Source organism: Pelophylax lessonae (genome assembly GCF_965119305.1).
Source record: "Pelophylax lessonae genome assembly, chromosome: 7".
NCBI classification, from domain to species: Eukaryota; Metazoa; Chordata; class Amphibia; order Anura; family Ranidae; genus Pelophylax; species Pelophylax lessonae.
The window spans coordinates 294,937,080-294,960,413 of NC_138774.1; the positions used below are offsets into that span (position 1 = coordinate 294,937,080).

The following is a 23,334-nucleotide window of genomic DNA, read 5'->3' on the forward strand; positions in this document are numbered from 1 at the left end:
ACACACACACACACACATCCCCAGGCTCAAAGGAAGGACATAAGACACCAACACCATGACAGGGTGGATCTGGGGGAGGGGGAGCGAGGGGTAGGAAGAGGGGGAGTGTGGGGGAGGAAGGGGGGGGAGAGGACAAAAAGGAAGGGGGTGGAAACAAAAAAAGGGGGGGAAAGAGGGGGGGAGAGACATCCACAGGAACACACCAAGGGGGGGGGAGACACACAAGTGCAATAGCCATATAATGAAAACTCCCCTACTGGACACTGATAAGAACAGATACTACACTCGATCTTAGCCAAAACGGCCTGAGAAGCGCCAACAGTGCAGGCCGATACTTTGGCTTGACACAACAGAAAACCATGTGATCTTTAGGGTACCCAACTATGAGTTTGGCAATACAATAGAAAACTCCAAACTGTCCCTTATTTGGAGTGATTTTTCCCTTTCCCCTCCTCAGTAGTGATGAATTTGGCTTCAGGCTTGAGTTTGGCCCAAACCCACATTTGTCTGAACTTGGCATTTAGTACCAAACCAGGAAAAAGACCAGGTGGAGATGTTGGCCCTGGCAAGGGAGTCCAAGGACAGTGCATCTCTAGAGGAGAGAAGGGTATGGGTAGACTTTAGTTCCACATTATTAGAGGTTTATGGACAACTGAGGCGTTGGGATGAGCTTGGCTTCGGTACGAACCCAGAAGTTGGCGGTCATTGTTGGTACCCAACTATGAGTTTGGCAATACAATAGAAAACTCCCAACTGTCCCTTATTTGGAGTGATTTTTCCCCTCTCACCTCCTCAGTAGTGATGAACTTGGCTTCAGGCTTGGGTTTGGCCCAAATCCAGATTTGTCTGAACTTGGCATTTAGTACTAAACCAGGAAGGAGACCAGGTGGAGATGTTGGCCCTGGCAAGGGAGCCCAAGGACAGTGCATCTCTAGAGGAGAGAAGGGTATGGGTAGTGTTACGAACCTCAGCGTAAAAAGGAAGGAAACCGCAGTTTAGTGGATGTACCACCTTTGCAGCAGGTACGAATTACCCCTGTAGCACACCAGCATACGAATAGTCATCCAAAGAGAGCCCCAAACAATCGAACGGCTTTCTGTATAATAAATCCCCCTCTAAAAACTAGACAAAGCTCCGAGTTGAGGGTAAAACAGGAACAACATTTATTGGAAGAACACAGCACACTTTTATACAGAAATTGGAACATCCTTCCCCCAACAACCGCTTTCCCATTGGTCAATTTCAAAGTACCTGCAGTTCCCAATCAGGTCCTCTCCAGACATGCAAATGAGGAATTGAAAATGAGTCAATAGTGATTGGTCAGATAGATTGACCAGAAGGACTGCTATGCAAATGAGGACTTGAAAATGAGTCAACAGGGATTGGTCAGATAGCTTTGACCAATGCAAGGAGACAGAAGCCCCAGGGGGCAATCAATGTACACAATAGTCAGACACAGAACAATGGTTCCCTAACGAGCCCTCAATACACATTACTCTGAGTGTCAATACCTCCCTTAGCAGACAACAGGTGAGGTCATTAGCACACCTGACAATAGGTGAATGGGGAGCCACCTTAGACAGTCCGTCTCCTCAGAACTTCCTGGGATGACCATATTAAGAGTGGACTTCCTGCTCAGAAACCTCATGGCAAAGGGAACAATTGACCTTGCTGACAAATATGAAGCAATTTAACCCATCACCCATATAGCCTGGATCTGAGCGCTCAACATATCCAAACAGCGCTCAGATGCCACAAACACAGTCAAATTGCCATGGAGCCAAAGTCTTTAATCTCACGAACAGGTTCCATGGCATGGCTATCTGGGTTTCCCCATACCCAATACAATATAATATAAAACTGCCGAACGCTTCATCGTTCGTCTAATGAACAAAGTCAGGGGGATCCGTGAATTTGGAGCGTAGCGGCTAAAACATAGGGGAACAAAGGGGGGCTGTACGGGCCGTGGAACAGCCGAACAAACACACGAAAGGAGGCAGCAACAATATAATACAAAGTCAGATGGTTCTGTCACAGGTAGACTTTAGTTCCACATTATTAGAGGTTTATGGACAACTGAGGCGTTGGGATGAGCTTGGCTTCGGTACGAACCCAGAAGTTGGCGGTCATTGTTGGTACCCAACTAGGATTTTGGCAATACAATAGAAAACTCCCAACTGTCCCTTATTTGGAGTGATGTTTCCCTCTCACCTCCTCAGTAGTGATGAATTTGGCTTCAGGCTTGGGTTTGGCCCAAACCCAGATTTGTCTGAACTTGGCAATTAGTACCAAACCAGGAAGGAGTCCAGGTGGAGATGTTGGCCCTGGCAAGGTAGCTCAAGGACAGTGCATCTCTAGAGAGAAGGGTATGGGCAGACTTTAGTTCAACATTAATAGAGGTTTATGGACAACTGAGGCGTTGGGATGAGCTTGGCTTCGGTACGAACCCAGAAGTTGGCGGTCCTTGTTGGGCCAATGAGCTGCAGGCAGAGGATTTTCCAATTGTATTAGTATATACAGTAACTGCGCTAATACGCTAAATTGGGTAAGCTGCAACTTAAAGTGAGATAACACAAATATAAAATGCTAATAAAATTCTGCGCTAATAAATTGAAAATGTGGGAAAATACCAACATAATCATCAATTGAAATAAATAAGAAAGAAATGACGTGCACAAATGTGAACCTTAAACATAAATGATAGTGAAATTAAGTCAAGTGAATAATGAATAATAAATGTGCACAATCACAAATCAATATAAAAAGTCCAAATGGACAACATAAGTCCAAATAATAATAGTTAGGGAGAGTGAACCTGTGATAAAATGTCCTCCACCGCAGTGCAACTACCATCACACCATGCGATTCTGCTTACCAGATAGCAGATATTGGGAGCCAAATTGCCACAATGGAGACTGATGTCCCACGGTATAGCCACCAAGAAGGGAGATCCAGACTGCGATATTCAGAGGGTCAAAAACAACCAATGCCCCCTCACATGTAACCCAGAAATGGCATTCCACATACAAATCTAAAAATCTGTATGGCTCCGGGAAAGCACCATAGAAGGGAACAAATGCTCCATAGTGTAAATGTAAGAGAGACGCTAAGCTGGACCCAAACAGACGTTTGTGCACATGGCCAGGCACACAGGAAGGAATGTGCGTATGTGCATGCGCGAACGCGCGTACGCAACGTGCGCACGTAATTGGCGCCAAACGGCCTATTTATACTGAGCCAGGAGCATATTGCTGAGTGGTCTTTCAGCTTGTTCCTGTTTACCTGTGCCCTGACCTGCTTCTGGATTACCTGTTGTACCGACCCTGCTTGCCCTTGACTCTCCTCTGGATTCCTGCCTGCCTACCTGTGACCTCGGCTTGTGTCTGACCCTGGTTTTGCCTTATGCTTTTGTACCTCGCTGCCAGACTGTGTACCGACTTCGGCTTGTATCCTGACTCCTCTCCTGTCTCACGTTCCTGTACCCATGCTGTCTGGCTGTTGACGACTCCTTGGCTTGTGTTCCGGCTTCGCTCCTGCCTTCTCATCCAGCATCACCGAGTTCCAGTTCCAGGTGTTCATCCGGTGATCCACAGCCATCAGTCTTCTGTCAAGACACCACCTGTTATACCGGCCCTTGTGCCACTCTGTGTCCTACATCGCCTGTCATCTCTACCAGGGGTGTTGGACAGGAGGTGCAAGAGAAGCCCTCTCTACAGCTTGGTCTCCACCAGGTACGTGATAGTAATACATCAAAGGATTTATTGAATAATAAAAGAATAACATCCCAGGGTCTCTGACGAAACGCGTCGGTCATGGCGTGCTGACGTCACCATCGTCTACCCAGAAGGAACGGGCAGAGTGCAAAGCCGGCCTGCTTGTTGTTTATTCTTATGCGCTGCATAATTTTTACATTGTGTTATTCTTTTATTATTCAATAAATCCTTTGCACATGTAATATTATTAATTCTCTGTAATGTTACTTGGTCAGTAACATACATACATATATATATATATATATATATATATAGAAAATAATTAAAAAAAATATATATATATATATATATATATATATATATATATATATATTTTATTTTATTTTTTTACCCCAATCATATTGCATGCTTTTTTTGCTTAGGAAATCCTGAGCAGGGGTGTACATACAGGGGTTGCGGGGGTTTCAATTGTGACCTGACCTCATTTCGCCGAGGACCCATGTGGCCCCCCCCTGTACACCTGGAGGAGCAGAAGGAGTGATTGCATATAAAAGGAACCGATATCTTAATTTTCCTTCGCTGAATGCCTGTTTTTCCTCCTTTCCCACCTGCGGCTGCAGGGGGAAAATGAAGAGATTTGTTCCTCTGTATGCAGCAGTGGCGGCCCGTCCATTGGGGGTGCAGGGGCCAAGGAGGAGGGAGGAGACGCAGGGGAAGCTCGACCTACGGAGGAGACTGAGGGGGAAGCCGCCGCCGCCTGCCCTCCACGCATCAGGGTGAGTGAGCCAGTGACCGGGGGGGCCTTAAGGTGTGAAGGCTGGAGATGGTGTGGTCCGGGGGGGGGGGGGCATTGGTGTGCAGGCTGGTGTGGTCCGTCTGCTGTCCCCCCGGCCCCCGGAGCACCGGCCGCCACTGATATGCAACCATCCCCACCACTCCTCCCCACTTTCCAGGCCCCCTGTGCTCTCTCCTGTCCCCCCCCTGCTGGATCCCCCCCTCTCCCACTGGCTGCTGTGGGGGATGTGTCAGGATAAAGAGCAGGGTCCCTTCCTTGTCTGAATGAATAGAGCCAGTGATCAGTATCGATCACTGACTCTGTTCATTCATAACTGAGGCATAGTAAACTATGTTTATTATGTTTCAATTTGTGAATAAACAGGAAGCCTCTGTACTGAGCTATTCCTGTCCATTCAATCTGTGCAGCTGAGGCTGCAGAGATGGAGATTGAGGGCTGTGTCCTCAATCGTCTTTCTTTGTCTCAAAAGGTAGAACGTCAAAGGTCTGTTTAGCCTCCCAATGGGGCTCTTAAAAAAAAAAAAAAAATGATAAAAAACAAAAACAAAAAGAAAAAACAAATTGTAAAAAACAAAAAAAAAAACAAAAATGTAAAAAATAAATGAAAGAATGATAGAAAATAAAAAAAAACTGCTGACACCACTGCCATGGTCACAAAGGTCACACTTGGGACCTGGTCCTAATGTTCCACCACTGGCCTTGGAGGTAAGAGCCTAGGCCAGGGGTCGGGGGGGGGGGGGCCCTTCATGGTTTTTTCCACTGGGACCTTGAAGGTTCTAGGTTACGCCTCTGATCCGAAGATGGATTCTCTCTTAGAAAAAAAAAAGCACAGTGCACCCTTTGCTTAGACCCAGTTTGCCGGAGCCGCTGACATCACATCCAAGATGGCGGCACCGGGCAGCAGTCCCAGGGCTTTTGAAGGTCCACACAAGGGAGGACTTTCCAGGTAAATAACATGCATAAAACACAAAGAATTTCACATCTCAGGGGTAGATTGTGGATGAAATGAATGGCCTGGCGGGAGGGTCTCTTTCATTTTACCGAACATTGACACATTTTAGAAACTTGATGTTAAAAAATGATTGCGTGGCACGTTACAGAATTTAAGTGATTGATGAGTATCCGCTCCCTCTCTAGAGCCCCCACCTATGCACACCGACAGTATATACACTGACTAGGAAAACTACACTCCAGGGGGTGTTAAATGCAGGCAGGCATGTGCAGGGGGGGGAGGCCCCTTTACTGCCCTTAATGAAGGCAGACATTCCAAGTCTCCCACGAGGTGTGGGAGTCTCCTTCGGCTCCCTGACACCTGCAAGTGCCGCGCAATGTCTGGCTGCCCGGCTATCAGCGCATCCCCAAGTCAGAACAGAGCCGTTGCTTCCTGTATTGTTCCGGCTCTGCCCTGTCACAGGCGAAGTGATATCAAATGCACTCCTCCTATCAGAGGAGTGATACAGGAAGCATCGGCTCTGCATGTTTTCTCCAGCGCCGCTCATTACACTCCGGCATTGATGTGTCTCAGAGGAGCCTGCAGTACCCACCAGCAGTACCCACCAGCAGTACCTGCCAACAGTACCCACCAGCAGTACCTGCTATCAGTACCTGCCAGCAGTACCCATCAGCAGTACCTGCTCTCAGTACCCGCCATCAGTACCAGAAAGCAGTAACTGTTCTTAGTACCTGCCAGCAGTACCTGCCAGCAGAACCAGCAAGCAGTACCTGCCAGCAGTAGCCACCAGCAGTAGCCACCAGCAGTACCTGCTAGCAGTAGCCACCAGCAATACCCATCAGCAGTACCTGCTCTCAGTACCCGCCATCAGTACCAGAAAGCAGTAACTGTTCTTAGTACCTGCCAGCAGTACCCGCCAGCAGTACCCACCAGCAGTACCCGCCATAAGTACCCACCAGCAGAACCAGCAAGCAGTACCTTCCAGCAGTACCCGCTAGCAGTACCTGCCAGCAGTACCCGCTAGCAGTAGCCACCAGCAGTACCCGCCAGCAGTACCAGAAAGCAGTAACTGTTCTTAGTACCTGCCAGCAGTACCCGCCAGCAGTACATGCTATCAGTACCTGCCAGCAGTACGCACCAGCAGAACCAGCAAGAAGTACCTGCCATCAGTAGCCATTACCAGTACCTTCTTTATTATTCTGTATAACAGAGAAGAAAAAGTCCTCAGGTTGGCACAACTTAAGACACAAAATATTTTTTAACTTTTAAAATTAAAATAGGGTATAATGTGCGATCCCGTGAGCTCTACTATGTGAAGAGCTATCATGGTGAAGCAGCTCGCACTGATCACTTCCCTTCAGGGAAAAGCTGAAATACTAAATCTATTTAAAGAGTGCTGCGCATTCAAATGTGGATAAATATATCGGAGTGCTAAAATCAATAAATATATATATATATAATAAACAGGTACCCTCACTGTGTGGATAAACAGATATAAAAGTGCTCTGATCAGATATGATCTGAGGTGTAATGGAAGCAATGTGAAGCACTAAACCAATGTGAAGCGTCTCTCAACTCCGGTCCTCAGGGCACACTAACAGGCCAGGTTTGCAAGAAAACTGAAATACATCACAGGTGATATCATTTACTGCTCAGTGATTGCAGTACTCTAGTCTCCATCTCCTCAAGGTAATACTTAACCACTTGCCGACTGCCGCACGACTATCTACGTCGGCAGTCAGGGCCTCACAGGCAAAGCAACGTAGGTCTACGTCGCTAGCCTGTGAGGGTCTAGGGAGCGAGCGCGCTCCCTCCCGCTCCTGCGTGGTCACGGACCCCCCCGCACGCGTGTGACTGGCGGACCCCATGTCCGCCGGTCACTCTGCGATCGCCGCTGCAGAGGGAGAAAGTCAGGCAGCTTGTGTAAACAAGCCGCCTGTCATTCTCCCCTGTGTAGAAACTGTGATCACACGGTTCTACTTTGTAGAACCGTTGATCACTGTTTCTACAGCTCAACAGACAGCCAATCACAGTTAGAATCACGCCCCTAGGGACACACACAGCCCCTCCCTCTCAAATAAAGTTAACCCCATCACTAACAGTGTAATTTTTACAGTAACAGTGCATATGTATAGCACTGATTACTGTAGTAATGTCACTGGTAACCCCAAAAGTGTCAAAGATGTCAGTCAAGGGTTCGATCTGTCCGCCGCAATGTCGCAGTACTGCAAAAAAAAAAAAAAAAAATCGCAGATCGCCGCCATTACGCGTTAAAAAAAAAAACAACAAAAATGACAACAATCTTTCCCTTTGTTAGTAAACGCGATAACTTTTGCGCAAACCAATCAAAATACGCTTTTTTTTTTGAACAAACATAGGTAGCATAAAACAAATTGGCCGAAAATGTTAAAAAATTTTGATTTTTACATTTTTTTGGGGGGAATTTCATATAAAAAAAAATGTGAAAAATATTGTTATTTTTGCAAAATTGACGCTCTTTTTTTGTTTATAGCGCATGATCAAAAAATCGCACAGGTGATCAAATACCACCAAAAGAAAGCTCTGTTTGTGGGAAAAAAAAGGACGTCAAATTCGTTGAGGTACAGCGTCGCACGACCGCGCAATTGTCCGTTAAACTCACACAGTGCCGAATCGCAAAATAGGCCCTGGTCAGGAAGGGGGTAAAATCTTCGGGGGTTAAGTGGTTAAAATCTGGGCGCCCAAATACAGCGCTTGCTTAGTGTTAAATCTAAAACAAGACTCGAGTGATTATAAAGTGCAATAGTGTTAAATACAAGTCCACAAGTAATAATAATAAATAAATGGATATAAAAAGTATATAAATTTGTTGATCAAAATTCCTGTGAATAAAAAAAGTGCATGCATCTTGAAAAATGGATAGTGATTAGTGGTAATAAAATTAAATATAAATAATATTTAGTGTCCTTTAGTTGTCCAAAGTTCATACAAAATGCTCGTGTTCAAACTTGATATATAAAATCTTCCTTGTCCCAAATGGGTAATGTGGTCGGGTCACTTACCAGATGGTTGTAGGTACTGTATGCCGTACGGCACCAGAACCAATCAGGCTAAGTAAGCCCCCTGGGCTCAACGGATCTCCCCGAGAGGTTATCCCATGGGATGGCAACAGTCCCTCAGGCTTACAATATGGCCTGCAAGGTGGTGACCTGACTTCTCTCAGAGGGAACGCACAGACAGGAAGTGATGTAAGATACTGACAGACAGTAACATCACTTCCTGTCTGTGCGTTCCATCTGAGAGTTATATGGTTTTGTAAGCGCCGGGTGAGCAAGGTTATATCGCTAGCCTCTCTTGTTCCCTACTTTGCTCCCAGTTCTATATATTTATTAACCACTTGCCGTCTGCCTACCGTAATATTGCTGCGGCAGAGTGGCTCGTTATCGCCTAACGACGTAATACTACGTCGTCAGACACTCCCCTTTCTCGGCGGCGTGCGCGCGCCGCCGGAGGCTCGCTCCCGCTGTTTTCAGTCACAGCGGGAGTCGGGCCAGGGGAGGAGCAGCGGCGATCGCAGCCGCTCTTCCCCGATCGTCGGGGATCTAGTGTGGAGATCCGCCCGCTTGTGTAAACACAAGCGGGCGGATCTCCTAAGTGACAGGCAGGGTCAGATTGCAGGGATCTGTCCCTGTGTCACTCAGTCACCTCCCCCTACATGTCAGTAAGCACCAGGCATACATTAACCCCTCCCTCTCCAATAAAATTAACCCCTTCCCTGCCAGTGTCATTTTTACAGTAACAGTGCATATGTATAGCACTGATTACTGCAGTAATGTCACTGGTACCCCCAAAAGTGTCAAAAATGTCAGTCAAGGGTCCGATCTGTCCGCCGCAATGTCGCAGTCCCGCAAAAAAAAAAAAAAAAAAAAAAAAAAAAAAAAAAAAAAAAAATCGCAGATCGCCGACATTACGCGTTAAAAAAAAAAAAAACACCAAAAATGACAAAAATCTTTCCCTTAGTTAATAAACGCGATAACTTTTGCGCATACCAATCAAAATACGCTTTTTGCTATTTTTTTTACCAAACATAGGTAGCATCAAACAAATTGGCCGAAAATGTTAAAAAATTTTGATTTTTAAATTTTTTTTGGGGGGGAATTTCATATAAAAAAATGTGAAAAATATTGCTATTTTTGCAAAATTTACGCTCTTTTTTTGTTTATAGCGCAAAAAGTAAAAATCGCACAGGTGATCAAATACCACCAAAAGAAAGCTCTGTGTGTGGGAAAAAAAGGACGCCAAATTCGTTTAGATACAGCGTCGCACGACCGCGCAATTGTCCGTTAAAATCACACAGTGCCGAATCGCAAAATACCCCCTTGTCAGGAAGGGGGTAAAATCTTCCGGGGCTTAAGTGGTCAATATCAGATTGCACTTTACCCACTCACCTTTTTCCAGTGGCGCGTGGAAATATACTAGTATATCTTTCACCAATACTTAAAATCTGGCCTGGACCGGAGTTGAGAATCACTGCACTAAACTGTGTGAGAGTGCAAACAGCGTGCAAAGATATCCAAACAATTGCGTCTTGTCGATCAAAAAACATGTATGATAAAATGAACTGGTTAAAAATAAAGACTACATAATAGTGACTGCGTTCCAACAACTGCGAACAATCGTGAGCAACAGTGTGACACGGCTGCGACAGTAAGTGACAATGTCTCAAGCGTGCATCCAATCCCCCCACCGTCAGATTAATTCCAATCCCAGGCACTCTGCAATCACCCGATACAATGTTGCAATACTATGAATGGATTATATGTGGAATTCCTCTTGTGGCTGCCCCTTAGAGCCGGTTCACACTACTCCGACTTGGTCACCTGACAAGTAGCTCCCCATGGAACCGTTCTAATCAGAGCGACTCAAGTCGCTCCGACTTAGAAAAAGGTTCCTGCACTGTTTTTTGGTGGAGTCGGAGCGACTTGCATTGACTTCTATTATGAGAAGTCATTTGCAATCCGCGATGAAGTCGCGCTGCACGGGCGACTTTGAGTCAGATTAGTGTGAACCGGCTCTAAAGGGCCATACACACTATAAGATTTTCTGAAGAGTTTTTCCTTCAGATTTACCTTTTCTATGTAGTGCAAGGGCCGGCCAGACTGCATACAAATTGAAAGTGTTTAGGTCTGACCTCATATTATCTGGTTTTGGTAAATCTAAAGGAAAAAGTCTTCAGAAAATCTTATAGTGTGTGGCCCATTAGGGTATAAACTCACCTGAGTTGGTGTAATCTCACGTTTGGGTGTAAATCCAGCTCAGATTTCCACTGTGTATTCCTGGGTGATCTCCACCGATTTCCACTGCGTATCCCTGGGTGATCTCCTCCGATTTCCACTGCGTATCCCTAGGTGATCTCCTCCGATTTCCACTGCGTATCCCTGGGTGATCTCCTCCGATTTCCACTGTGTATCCCTGGGTGATCTCCTCTGATATCCACTGTGTATCCCTGGGTGATCGCCTCTGATATCCACTGTGTATCCCTGGGTGATCTCCTCTGATATCCACTGTGTATCCCTGGGTGATCTCCTCTTATTTCCACTGTGTATTCCTGGGTGATCTCCTCTGATATCCACTGTATATCCCTGGGTGATCGCCTCTGATATCCACTGCGTATCCCTGGGTGATCTCCTCCGATTTCCACTGTATATCCCTGGGTGATCTCCTCTGATATCCACTGTGTATCCCTGGGTGATCTCCTCTTATTTCCACTGTGTATCCCTGGGTGATCTCCTCTGATATCCACTGTGTATCCCTGGGTGATCTCCTCCGATATCCACTGCGTATCCCTGGGTGATCTCCTCCGATATCCACTGTGTATCCCTGGGTGATCTCCTCTGATTTCCACTGCGTATCCCTGGGAGATCTCCACCAATATCCACTGCGTATCCCTGGGTGATCTCCTCTGATATCCACTGTGTATCCCTGGGAGATCTCCACCAATGTCCACTGTGTATCCCTGGGAGATCTCCTCCGATATCCACTGCGTATCCCTGGGTGATCCCCTCTGATATCCACTGTATATCCCTGGGTGATCTCCTCTGATATCCACTGTGTATCCCTGGGTGATCTCCTCTGATATCCACTGCGTATCCCTGGGTGATCTCCTCTGATATCCACTGCGTATCCCTGGGTGATCTCCTCTGATATCCACTGCGTATCCCTGGGTGATCTCCTCTGATTTCCACTGTGTATCCCTGGGAGATCTCCTCTGATATCCACTGCGTATCCCTGGGTGATCTCCTCTGATTTCCACTGCGCATCCCTGGGAGATCTTCACCAATATCCACTGCGTATCCCTGGGTGATCTCCACCAATATCCACTGCGTATTCCCTGGGTGATCCCCTCTGATATCCACTGCGTATCCCTGGGAGATCTCCACCAATATCCACAGTGTATTCCTGGGTGATCTCCTCCGATATCCACTGTGTATCCCTTGGTGATCTCCTCCGATATCCACTGTGTATCCCTGGGTGATCTCCTCCGATATCCACTGCGTATCCCTGGGTGATCTCCTCTGATATCCACTGCGTATCCCTGGGTGATCTCCTCTGATATCCACTGTGTATCCCTGGGAGATCTCCTCTGATATCCACTGTGTATCCCTGGGAGATCTCCTCCGATATCCACTGCGTATCCCTGGGTGATCTCCTCAGATTTGTGGGCTGGGATGTGAATTCTGTTGCAGGTGGAATCAATATGTCAACCTGGACCCTCTCCTTAGTGATTGGGATATTTTCCTCCAGAGTATAATGGGCCATACACACTATAAGATTTTCTGAAGACTTTTTCCTTTAGATTTACCAAAACCAGATAATATGAGGTCAGACCTAAACACTTTCAATTTGTATGCAATCTGGCAGGCCCTTGCACTACATAGAAAAGGTAAATCTGAAGGAAAAAGTCTTCAGAAAATCTTATAGTGTGTATGGCTCTTTAGCTCCCAATTGCCAGGTGTTATGCCCCGTACACACGTGCAGATTATCTGAAGACTTTTGTCTGCAGACTTACCAAAACCATATAATATGAGGTCAAACCTAAACACTTTCAATTTGTATGCAATCCGGCAGGCCCTTGCACTACATAGAAAAGGTAAATCTGAAGACAAAAGTCTTCAGATAATCTGCACGTGTGTACGGGGCATTAGGCTGGCCATACATGTTCAACTTTTGTTGTACAATTTTCTGTCAGATCTACCACAAACCACATAATGTGAGGTCAAAGCTAAACAACACATTCACTTGTATCCAATTAGGCAGGCCTACTTGGTACATTTCAAGAAAATCTGACAGAAAACTGAAAGAAAATTGTATCATGTATGGCCAGCCTTACTCCTACATGTCGGAGGAGGTCAGAGGGGTGAGTTTTATTAGTACAGAGGATAGTAAACACCGCGCTCAACATGGTGAGATCGCCAGAAGCGCCGTATTCCATTTATATCTGAGGTAACAGGTTATGGCTGGGATACACAGTGCCATGGTGGAAATCTTTATTGGGGTATTAGTACGGGGGATAGTAAACACCGCGCTCAACGTGGCGAGATCGCCAGAAGCGCCGTATTCCATTTTTATCTGAGGTAACAGGTTATGGCTGGGATACACAGTGCCATGGTGGAAATCTTTATTGGGGTATTAGTACGGGGGATAGTAAACCCCGCGCTCAACGTGGCGAGATCGCCAGAAGCGCCGTATTCCATTTATATCTGAGGTAACAGGTTATGGCTGGATACACAGTGCCATGGTGGAAATCTTTATTGGGGTATTAGTACGGGGGATAGTAAACGCCGCGCTCTACATGGCGAGAACGCCAGAAGCGCCGTATTCCATTTTTATCTGAGGTAACAGGTTATGGCTGGATACACAGTGCTATGGAGGAAATCTTTATTGGGGTATTAGTACGGGGGATAGTAAACGCCGCGCTCTACATGGCGAGAACGCCAGAAGCGCCGTATTCCATTTTTATCTGAGGTAACAGGTTATGGCTGGTATACACAGTGCTATGGTGGAAATCTTTATTGGTGTATTAGTACGGGGGATAGTAAACACCGCGCTCAACGTGGCGAGATTGCCAGAAGCGCCGTATTCCATTTATATCTGAGGTAACAGGTTATGGCTGGATACACAGTGCTATGGAGGAAATCTTTATTGGGGTATTAGAACGGGGGATAGTAAAAGCTGCGCTCAACGTGGCGAGATCGCCAGAAGCGCCGTATTCCATTTATATCTGAGGTAACAGGTTATGGCTGGATACACAGTGCTATGGAGGAAATCTTTATTGGGGTATTAGAACGGGGGATAGTAAAAGCTGCGCTCAACGTGGCGAGATCGCCAGAAGCGCCGTATTCCATTTTTATCTGAGGTAACAGGTTATGGCTGGATACACAGTGCTATGGAGGAAATCTTTATTGGGGTATTAGTACGGGGGATAGTAAACACCGCGCTCAACGTGGCGAGATCGCCAGAAGCGCTGTATTCCATTTTTATCTGAGGTAACAGGTTATGGCTGGTATACACAGTGCCATGGTGGAAATCTTTATTGGGGTATTAGTACGGGGGATAGTAAACCCCGCGCTCAACGTGGCGAGATCGCCAGAAGCGCCGTATTCCATTTATATCTGAGGTAACAGGTTATGGCTGGATACACAGTGCTATGGTGGAAATCTTTATTGGGGTATTAGTACGGGGGATAGTAAACGCCGCGCTCTACATGGCGAGAACGCCAGAAGCGCCGTATTCCATTTTTATCTGAGGTAACAGGTTATGGCTGGTATACACAGTGCTATGGTGGAAATCTTTATTGGGGTATTAGTACGGGGGATAGTAAACGCTGCGCTCAACGTGGCGAGATCGCCAGAAGCGCCGTATTCCATTTTTATCTGAGGTAACAGGTTATGGCTGGATACACAGTGCCATGGTGGAAATCTTTATTGTGTACAGGTGTGTCAGCTGAACTTGGATAATAAAGTTTTTATTTTTTTTTTTTATTTTGGGGCTTTCACATAAACGGCACCACGTGACCAGAACCACACACACACACACAGCGACGTCCCGAGCGCTGCACTCTGGGAAACAGGGAATCCTCTCAGAGTCTGAGGGGAGACGCCAACAGCCCCGCCCACTCCAGAGTTTGCGTCTCGCGCCTCGCTCTCGCCCAAACGAGACCCGATTGGTCGCCGGGAGCTTCGGGGCGGGGCCCACGTCAAGCTGGCCGCCCAGTCATTGGCTGAGGCGCGTCGATGGACGGGCCGAAGGGCGCGCCTGGCTGTGGAAGGGGGGAGGAAGCGGCCAGCTCACGTGACCGCGGTTCGTATCGGGCGGGAGATGCGGCCGCGAGAGGGCCCGAGCTGTCGTCGGTGACGTCCGGTTCAGTCACGTGCTTGGCGGTGTGGCGCTGAGAAGGAGGGTATTCCTGACGTCACGTGGTGGCACTTCTTCGGGTGGAGGAGGGGGTGACAAGTTTTTCGAGGTGGCCCCCTGTGGGGTGAGTGGGTGACCCTGTGGGGGGAGGGGTATGTGGGGTTTTATGAGGTAAAATTGGGTCTAATGGTTTTTTTTTTTTTTTCCCAGCTTTATTATTCCAGATGGCGGAGCCCCGCTGACCGCTTACGCCTGCCCTGAAAACCGCGCCAAGCCATGAGTTGCCCGGACAACAAGGAGGAGTGCGCCCCTCCCCCGGCCAAGCAGCCCCGGGTGGCGGAGACGGAGGAGAACGGCAGAAAAGATGGCGCCCTGGACTCGCCGGCCAGTCAGGAGGCGCAGGCCGCCCAGGCGTTGTGCGAAATGACCAACTGGCGAGATTCCGGCGACCCGCCCCCGCCGCCGGAGGAGAAAAACGCAGAAAGGAACCCCGAGGAGCCCAACGGCGGGCTCCCCGTCTGCACCCCGGAGAGGGGCGACACCGGTGAGAGCGCCCGAGGGATGCCGCACGTCCCCGAAGGCGGCGAGACCGCCGAGAAGAACCCGGCGCCGCGGAAACCGGCGGACAAAGTACTGGTGGAGCCGCACAGGAGGAACGGGCAGCGGGACGGGAAGAAGTTGGAGGAGCCCGCCGTGTTGTCGCCCCTGTCCTCGGATTCCGGGGGGGAGGCGGGGGAGCGGAACTCTTGTAGCGAGGGGGATGAGTGCTGCATCGTCAGCGTGGGGACTCAGCCGTCCAGCACCGACCGCTCCCTGCAGGCCCTGGAGACGGTGCAGGAGGAGCTGAGGGCCGTCAACGAGCGGGCCGACCGGGCGCTGCTGCAGCTCAAAAGACGCTACGGGCAGCTAAGGAAGCCGCACATCCAGAAACGCAATTCCATCATACGCGCCATCCCCGGATTCTGGGTCACCGCTGTATCCTAATACGTCTGTCAGGGCCGATTATTCCTCTGGGGTCACACATACCGGCCCGTACCCAGCCTGGGAGACACAGGGGTCTGCAAACAGCCGCAGCCTGTATGAATCATTGACAGGCTGTACTGGTGTGAGTGCTCATCCATCCCTGTATGCATGCAACCTCTGCGATGAACGATCACATCTGTACGGATCAATGACAGGCTGATAGGGGCCGCGGCTGTACTGGTGTGAGTGCTCATCCATCCCTGTAAGCATGTATCTTCTGGGATGAACAGTCACATCTGTACGGATCAATGACAGGCTGATGGTGATCACAGCTGTACTGGTGTGAGTGCTCATCCTTCCCTGTATGCATGCAACCTCTGGGATGAACGGTCACATCTGTACAGATCAATGACAGGCTGATGGTGATCACAGCTGTACTGGTGTGAGTGCTCATCCTTCCCTGTATGCATGCAACCTCTGGGATGAACGGTCACATCTGTACGGATCAATGACAGGCTGATAGGGGCCGCGGCTGTACTGGTGTGAGTGCTCATCCATCCCTGTATGCATGCAACCTCTGGGATGAACGGTCACATCTGTACAGATCAATGACAGGCTGATAGGGGCCTTGGCTGTACTGGTGTGAGTGCTCATCCATCCCTGTATGCATGCAACCTCTGGGATGAAAGGTCACATCTGTACGGATCAATGACAGGCTGATAGGGGCCGCTGCTGTACTGGTGTGAGTGCTCATCCATCCCTGTATGCATGCAACCTCTGGGATGAACGCTCACATCTGTGCAGATTAATGACATGCTGATAGGGGCCGCGGCTGTACTGGTGTGAGTGCTCATCCATCCCTGTATGCATGCAACCTCTGGGATGAACGCTCACATCTGTACGGATCAATGACAGGCTGATAGGGGTCACGGCAGTACTGGTGTGAGTGCTCATCCATCCCTGTATGCATGCAACCTCTGGGATGAACGCTCACATCTGTGCAGATTAATGACATGCTGATAGGGGTCGCGGCTGTACTGGTGTGAGTGCTCATCCATCCCTGTATGCATGCAACCTCTGGGATGAACGCTCACATCTGTGCAGATTAATGACATGCTGATAGGGGTCGTTACTGTACTGGTGGGAGTGCTCATCCATCCCTGTATGCATGTATCTTCTGGGATGAATGGTCACATCTGTACGGATCAATGACAGGCTGATAGGGGTCACGGCAGTACTGGTGTGAGTGCTCATCCATCCCTGTATGCATGCAACTTCTGGGATGAATGGTCACATCTGTACAGATCAATGACAGGCTGATAGGGGCCGCTGGTGTGATGGCTCACCCATCTCTGTGCTCATGCAACCTCTGGGACAAACCATTGTATCTGTGCAGCTGTAGTCAGGAGCCTGCACAGATCAATGACAGGCTGACAGATGCCACGGCCCTGTTAATGTAACTGCTTATCCATCCCTGTATTTATGCAACCTCTGGGATGAGAAGTGACATCTGTACAGCCTGTATAAATTAATGACAGGCTGATAGGTGCCGCAGGTGTACTGATGTGAGTGCTCATCCATCTCTGTATGCATGCAACCTCTAAGACAGTCACATCTGTACGGATCAATGACAGGCTGACACATGCTGTGTCTCTATAGATGTAACCGCTTGCCCATCCCTGTGTCCATGTGATCTCTGGGACGAACAGGATCAATGACAGGCTGACATATGCTGTGGCTCTATAGATGTGACTGTTTTACCCATCCCTTTGTGCATGTGACCTCTGGTATGAACAGTCACATCTGTATGGATCAATGACAGGCTGACATGTTGTGGTTCTTTAGATGTGATAGTTTACTCATCACTGTGCATGTGACCTCTGGGACGAACAGTTACATTTGTACAGATCAATGACAGGCTGACACATGCTGTGTCTCTATAGATGTAACTGTTTACCCATCCCCGTATGCATGTAACCTCTGGGGTGAACATTTACATCTGTATAGGTCAATGACAGGCTGGCACATGCTGCAGCTCTATAGATGTGACCACTCAACCATCCTTGTATGCATGTAACCTCTGGGATGAACGGTCACGTCTGCACAGATCAATGACAGGCTGACACGTGCTGCAGCATGTGTCAGCCTGTCATTGATCTGTGCAGGTGTGACTGTTCATCCCAGAGGTTTACCCATCCCAGACTATTTACCCCATCCCTGTATGCATGTAACCATGGGGCGAACATTTACATCTGTACAGATCAATGACAGGCTGACACATACAGCTCTTTAAATGTGACCACTTAACAATCGTTTTATGTATGTAACCTCTGGGATGATTGGCCACATCTGTACATATCAATGACAGGCTGAAATATGGCACGGCTGTATACATGCGTGTGCTTACCCATCCCTGTATGCATTTAACCTCTGAGACGAGCTGAGCATCTGTGCAGCTGCAGCCAGGAGCCTGTACAAATCAATGACAGGCTGACATGCTGCAGCGCTACAAGTGTGACTGCTGATCCAATCCCTGTACTCATGTAACCTCTGTATATCTACTTGTTCAGATCAATGACAGGCTGACATATGTTGTGGCACTATAGATGTAACCGCTTGCCCTTCCCTGTAGGCATGTGACCCCTGGGACAAACAGTCACATCTGTACAGATCAATGACAGGCTTACATAATGTTGTGGTCACTTATCCATCACTGTATGCATGTAACCACAAGGATCACATCTGTACAGCTGCAGCCAGGAGCCTTTACAAATCAATGACAGGCTGATAGAGGCTGCAGCTGTATGGATGTGACCGCTCAGCCATCCCTGTATGCAGCTACCTCTGGATTGAGTGGTCACATCTGTACAGCTGCAGCCAGGAGCCTGTAGAAATCAATGACAGGCTGACAGATGCCGCTGCTGTGCGGATGTGACTGCTCATCCCAGAGGTTCAATTTTATTGTCCTGTTTAAACAGAATGCTGTTTTTATTACGGACTGTTGTAGGCTTATTATTTTAGTGTTCTTGCGATAGAGGTGGTAATGTGTGTGCCCGGCGTTTGCAGGCTGAGGTGTGGGGCCCGGCGTTTGCAGGCTGAGGTGTGGGGCCCAGCGTTTGCAGGCTGAGGTGTGGGGCCCGGCGTTTGCAGGCTGAGTGAGGTCTGGTGCCCGGCGTTGCAGGCTGAGTGAGGTCTGGTGCCCGGCGTTGCAGGCTGAGTGAGGTCTGGTGCCCGGCGTTGCAGGCTGAGTGAGGTCTGGTGCCCGGCGTTGCAGGCTGATGTCTGAGTAAATATATAGTTTCCCACTTTTTTGAAGAAATTTGAAAAAAAAAAAACTCTCCAAATGCCCATTTTACGTACCTGAAGCCAGAGTCGCATGACGATCTTTCTCTCTTGTTTACTTCCTGGGGTCCCTTTTCTGGTGTCCGCATCACTGCCTTTTTGATGTGCACAACTCCTATTGGTGGAGGCGACACTTCAGTGGCCGGGTCCTCTGTCATAGGCTCCAAAACCAGGGGAATGTGGCAGCAGAGAGGGGTTCGGTACCCAAGAACAGGGGTCTCCAAACTGTAAACATAGGGCCAGTTTACTGTCCTTCAGACTTTAGGGGGGCAGGACTAGAGCCAGTGGGAGTAGAAAATGTCCCAGGGTTGGTGGATAGTGAGAGTAAAAAATAATTAAATAGCCTGTGGTCAATAGGAATGCCCCATCATTGGTGTCAGTGGGAGGAATAGTGCCCCATCATTGGTATCAGTGGGAGGAATAGTGCCCCATCATTGGTGTCAGTGGGAGGAATAGTGCCCCATCATTGGTGTCAGTGGGAGGAATAGTGCCCCATCATTGGTGTCAGTGGGAGGAATAGTGCCCCATCATTGGTATCAGTGGGAGGAATAGTGCCCCATCATTGGTGTCAGTGGGAGGAATAGTGTCCCATCATTGGTGTCAGTGGGAGGAATAGTGCCCCATCATTGGTGTCAGTGGGGGGAATCGTGTCCCATCATTGGTGTCAGTGGGAGGAATAGTGCCCCATCATTGGTGTCAGTGGGGGGAATCGTGTCCCATCATTGGTGTCAGTGGGAGGAATAGTGTCCCATCATTGGTGTCAGTGGGAGGAATAGTGTCCCATCATTGGTGTCAGTGGGAGGAATAGTGTCCCATCATTGGTGTCAGTGGGAGGAATAGTGCCCCATCATTGGTATCAGTGGGAGGAATAGTGTCCCGTCAGTGGGAAGAATAGTGCCCCATCGTTGGTATCAGTGGGAGGAATAGTGCCCCATCATTGGTGTCAGTGGGAGGAATAGTGCCCCATCATTCGTATCAGTGGGAGGAATAGTGCCCCATCATTGGTGTCAGTAGGAGGAATAGTGTCCCATCATTGGTGTCAGTGGGAGGAATAGTGTCCCATCATTGGTATCAGTGGGAGGAATAGTGTCCCATCATTGGTGTCAGTGGGAGGAATAGTGTCCCATCATTGGTGTCAGTGCGAGGAATAGTGTCCCATCATTGGTGTCAGTGCGAGGAATAGTGTCCCATCAGTGGGAAGAATAGTGCCCCATCATTGGTGTCAGTGCGAGGAATAGTGTCCCGTCAGTGGGAAGAATAGTGCCCCATCATTGGTATCAGTGGGAGGAATAGTGCCCCATCATTGGTGTCAGTGGGAGGAATAGTGCCCCATCATTGATATCAGTGGGAGGAATAGTGCCCCATCATTGGTGTCAGTGGGAGGAATAGTGCCCCATCATTGGTATCAGTGGGAGGAATAGTGTCCCATCATTGGTGTCAGTGGGGGGAATAGTGACCCATCATTGGTATCAGTGGGAGGAATAGTGCCCCATCATTGGTATCAGTGGGAGGAATAGTGTCCCATCATTGGTATCAGTGGGAGGAATAGTGTCCCATCATTGGTGTCAGTGGGAGGAATAGTGTCCCATCATTGGTATCAGTGGGAGGAATAGTGTCCCATCATTGGTGTCAGTGGGAGGAATAGTGTCCCATCATTGGTATCAGTGGGAGGAATAGTGTCCCATCATTGGTATCAGTGGGAGGAATAGTGACCCATCATTGGTGTCAGTGGGAGGAATAGTGCCCCATCATTGGTATCAGTGGGAGGAATAGTGCCCCATCATTGGTATCAGTGGGAGGAATAGTGCCCCATCATTGGTATCAGTGGGAGGAATAGTGTCCCATCATTGGTATCAGTGGGAGGAATAGTTTCCCATCATTGGTATCAGTGGGAGGAATAGTGTCCCATCATTGGTGTCAGTGGGAGGAATAGTGTCCCATCATTGGTATCAGTGGGAGGAATAGTGTCCCATCATTGGTGTCAGTGCGAGGAATAGTGTCCCATCATTGGTGTCAGTGCGAGGAATAGTGTCCCATCATTGGTGTCAGTGCGAGGAATAGTGTCCCATCAGTGGGAAGAATAGTGCCCCATCATTGGTGTCAGTGCGAGGAATAGTGTCCCGTCAGTGGGAAGAATAGTGCCCCATCATTGGTATCAGTGGGAGGAATAGTGCCCCATCATTGGTGTCAGTGGGAGGAATAGTGCCCCATCATTGATATCAGTGGGAGGAATAGTGCCCCATCATTGGTGTCAGTGGGAGGAATAGTGCCCCATCATTGGTATCAGTGGGAGGAATAGTGTCCCATCATTGGTATCAGTGGGAGGAATAGTGCCCCATCATTGGTATCAGTGGGAGGAATAGTGTCCCATCATTGGTATCAGTGGGAGGAATAGTGTCCCATCATTGGTGTCAGTGGGAGGAATAGTGTCCCATCATTGGTATCAGTGGGAGGAATAGTGTCCCATCATTGGTGTCAGTGGGAGGAATAGTGTCCCATCATTGGTATCAGTGGGAGGAATAGTGTCCCATCATTGGTATCAGTGGGAGGAATAGTGACCCATCATTGGTGTCAGTGGGAGGAATAGTGCCCCATCATTGGTATCAGTGGGAGGAATAGTGCCCCATCATTGGTATCAGTGGGAGGAATAGTGTCCCATCATTGGTATCAGTGGGAGGAATAGTGTCCCATCATTGGTATCAGTGGGAGGAATAGTGTCCCATCATTGGTGTCAGTGGGAGGAATAGTGTCCCATCATTGGTGTCAGTGGGAGGAATAGTGTCCCATCATTGGTGTCAGTGGGAGGAATAGTGTCCCATCATTGGTATCAGTGGGAGGAATAGTGCCCCATCATTGGTGTCAGTGGGAGGAATAGTGCCCCATCATTGGTGTCAGTGGGAGGAATAGTGTCCCATCATTGGTGTCAGTGGGAGGAATAGTGTCCCATCATTGGTATCAGTGGGAGGAATAGTGCCCCATCATTGGTGTCAGTGGGAGGAATAGTGCCCCATCATTGGTGTCAGTGGGAGGAATAGTGTCCCATCATTGGTATCAGTGGGAGGAATAGTGTCCCATCATTGGTATCAGTGGGAGGAATAGTGACCCATCATTGGTGTCAGTGGGAGGAATAGTGCCCCATCATTGGTATCAGTGGGAGGAATAGTGCCCCATCATTGGTATCAGTGGGAGGAATAGTGCCCCATCATTGGTATCAGTGGGAGGAATAGTGTCCCATCATTGGTATCAGTGGGAGGAATAGTTTCCCATCATTGGTATCAGTGGGAGGAATAGTGTCCCATCATTGGTGTCAGTGGGAGGAATAGTGTCCCATCATTGGTATCAGTGGGAGGAATAGTGTCCCATCATTGGTGTCAGTGCGAGGAATAGTGTCCCATCATTGGTGTCAGTGCGAGGAATAGTGTCCCATCATTGGTGTCAGTGCGAGGAATAGTGTCCCATCAGTGGGAAGAATAGTGCCCCATCATTGGTGTCAGTGCGAGGAATAGTGTCCCGTCAGTGGGAAGAATAGTGCCCCATCATTGGTATCAGTGGGAGGAATAGTGCCCCATCATTGGTGTCAGTGGGAGGAATAGTGCCCCATCATTGATATCAGTGGGAGGAATAGTGCCCCATCATTGGTGTCAGTGGGAGGAATAGTGCCCCATCATTGGTATCAGTGGGAGGAATAGTGTCCCATCATTGGTATCAGTGGGAGGAATAGTGCCCCATCATTGGTATCAGTGGGAGGAATAGTGTCCCATCATTGGTATCAGTGGGAGGAATAGTGTCCCATCATTGGTGTCAGTGGGAGGAATAGTGTCCCATCATTGGTATCAGTGGGAGGAATAGTGTCCCATCATTGGTGTCAGTGGGAGGAATAGTGTCCCATCATTGGTATCAGTGGGAGGAATAGTGTCCCATCATTGGTATCAGTGGGAGGAATAGTGACCCATCATTGGTGTCAGTGGGAGGAATAGTGCCCCATCATTGGTATCAGTGGGAGGAATAGTGCCCCATCATTGGTATCAGTGGGAGGAATAGTGTCCCATCATTGGTATCAGTGGGAGGAATAGTGTCCCATCATTGGTATCAGTGGGAGGAATAGTGTCCCATCATTGGTGTCAGTGGGAGGAATAGTGTCCCATCATTGGTGTCAGTGGGAGGAATAGTGTCCCA

The 23,334-nt window shown here is 48.6% G+C and overlaps 1 protein-coding gene across 1 annotated transcript in view; it reads left to right on the forward strand.

The window, feature by feature from the left end:
- Positions 1–15,124: 15,124 nt before the first annotated feature.
- The window catches only part of LOC309560135 (uncharacterized protein), a 31,459-nt gene continuing 23,249 nt past the window's right edge, over positions 15,125–23,334 (forward strand). Inside the window, exon 1 of the mRNA XM_082263681.1 lies at positions 15,125–15,828. Within this exon, the coding sequence (XP_082119807.1) occupies positions 15,130–15,828 (699 nt within the window). The 5' untranslated portion in view covers positions 15,125–15,129. The remainder of the gene's footprint in view (positions 15,829–23,334) is intronic.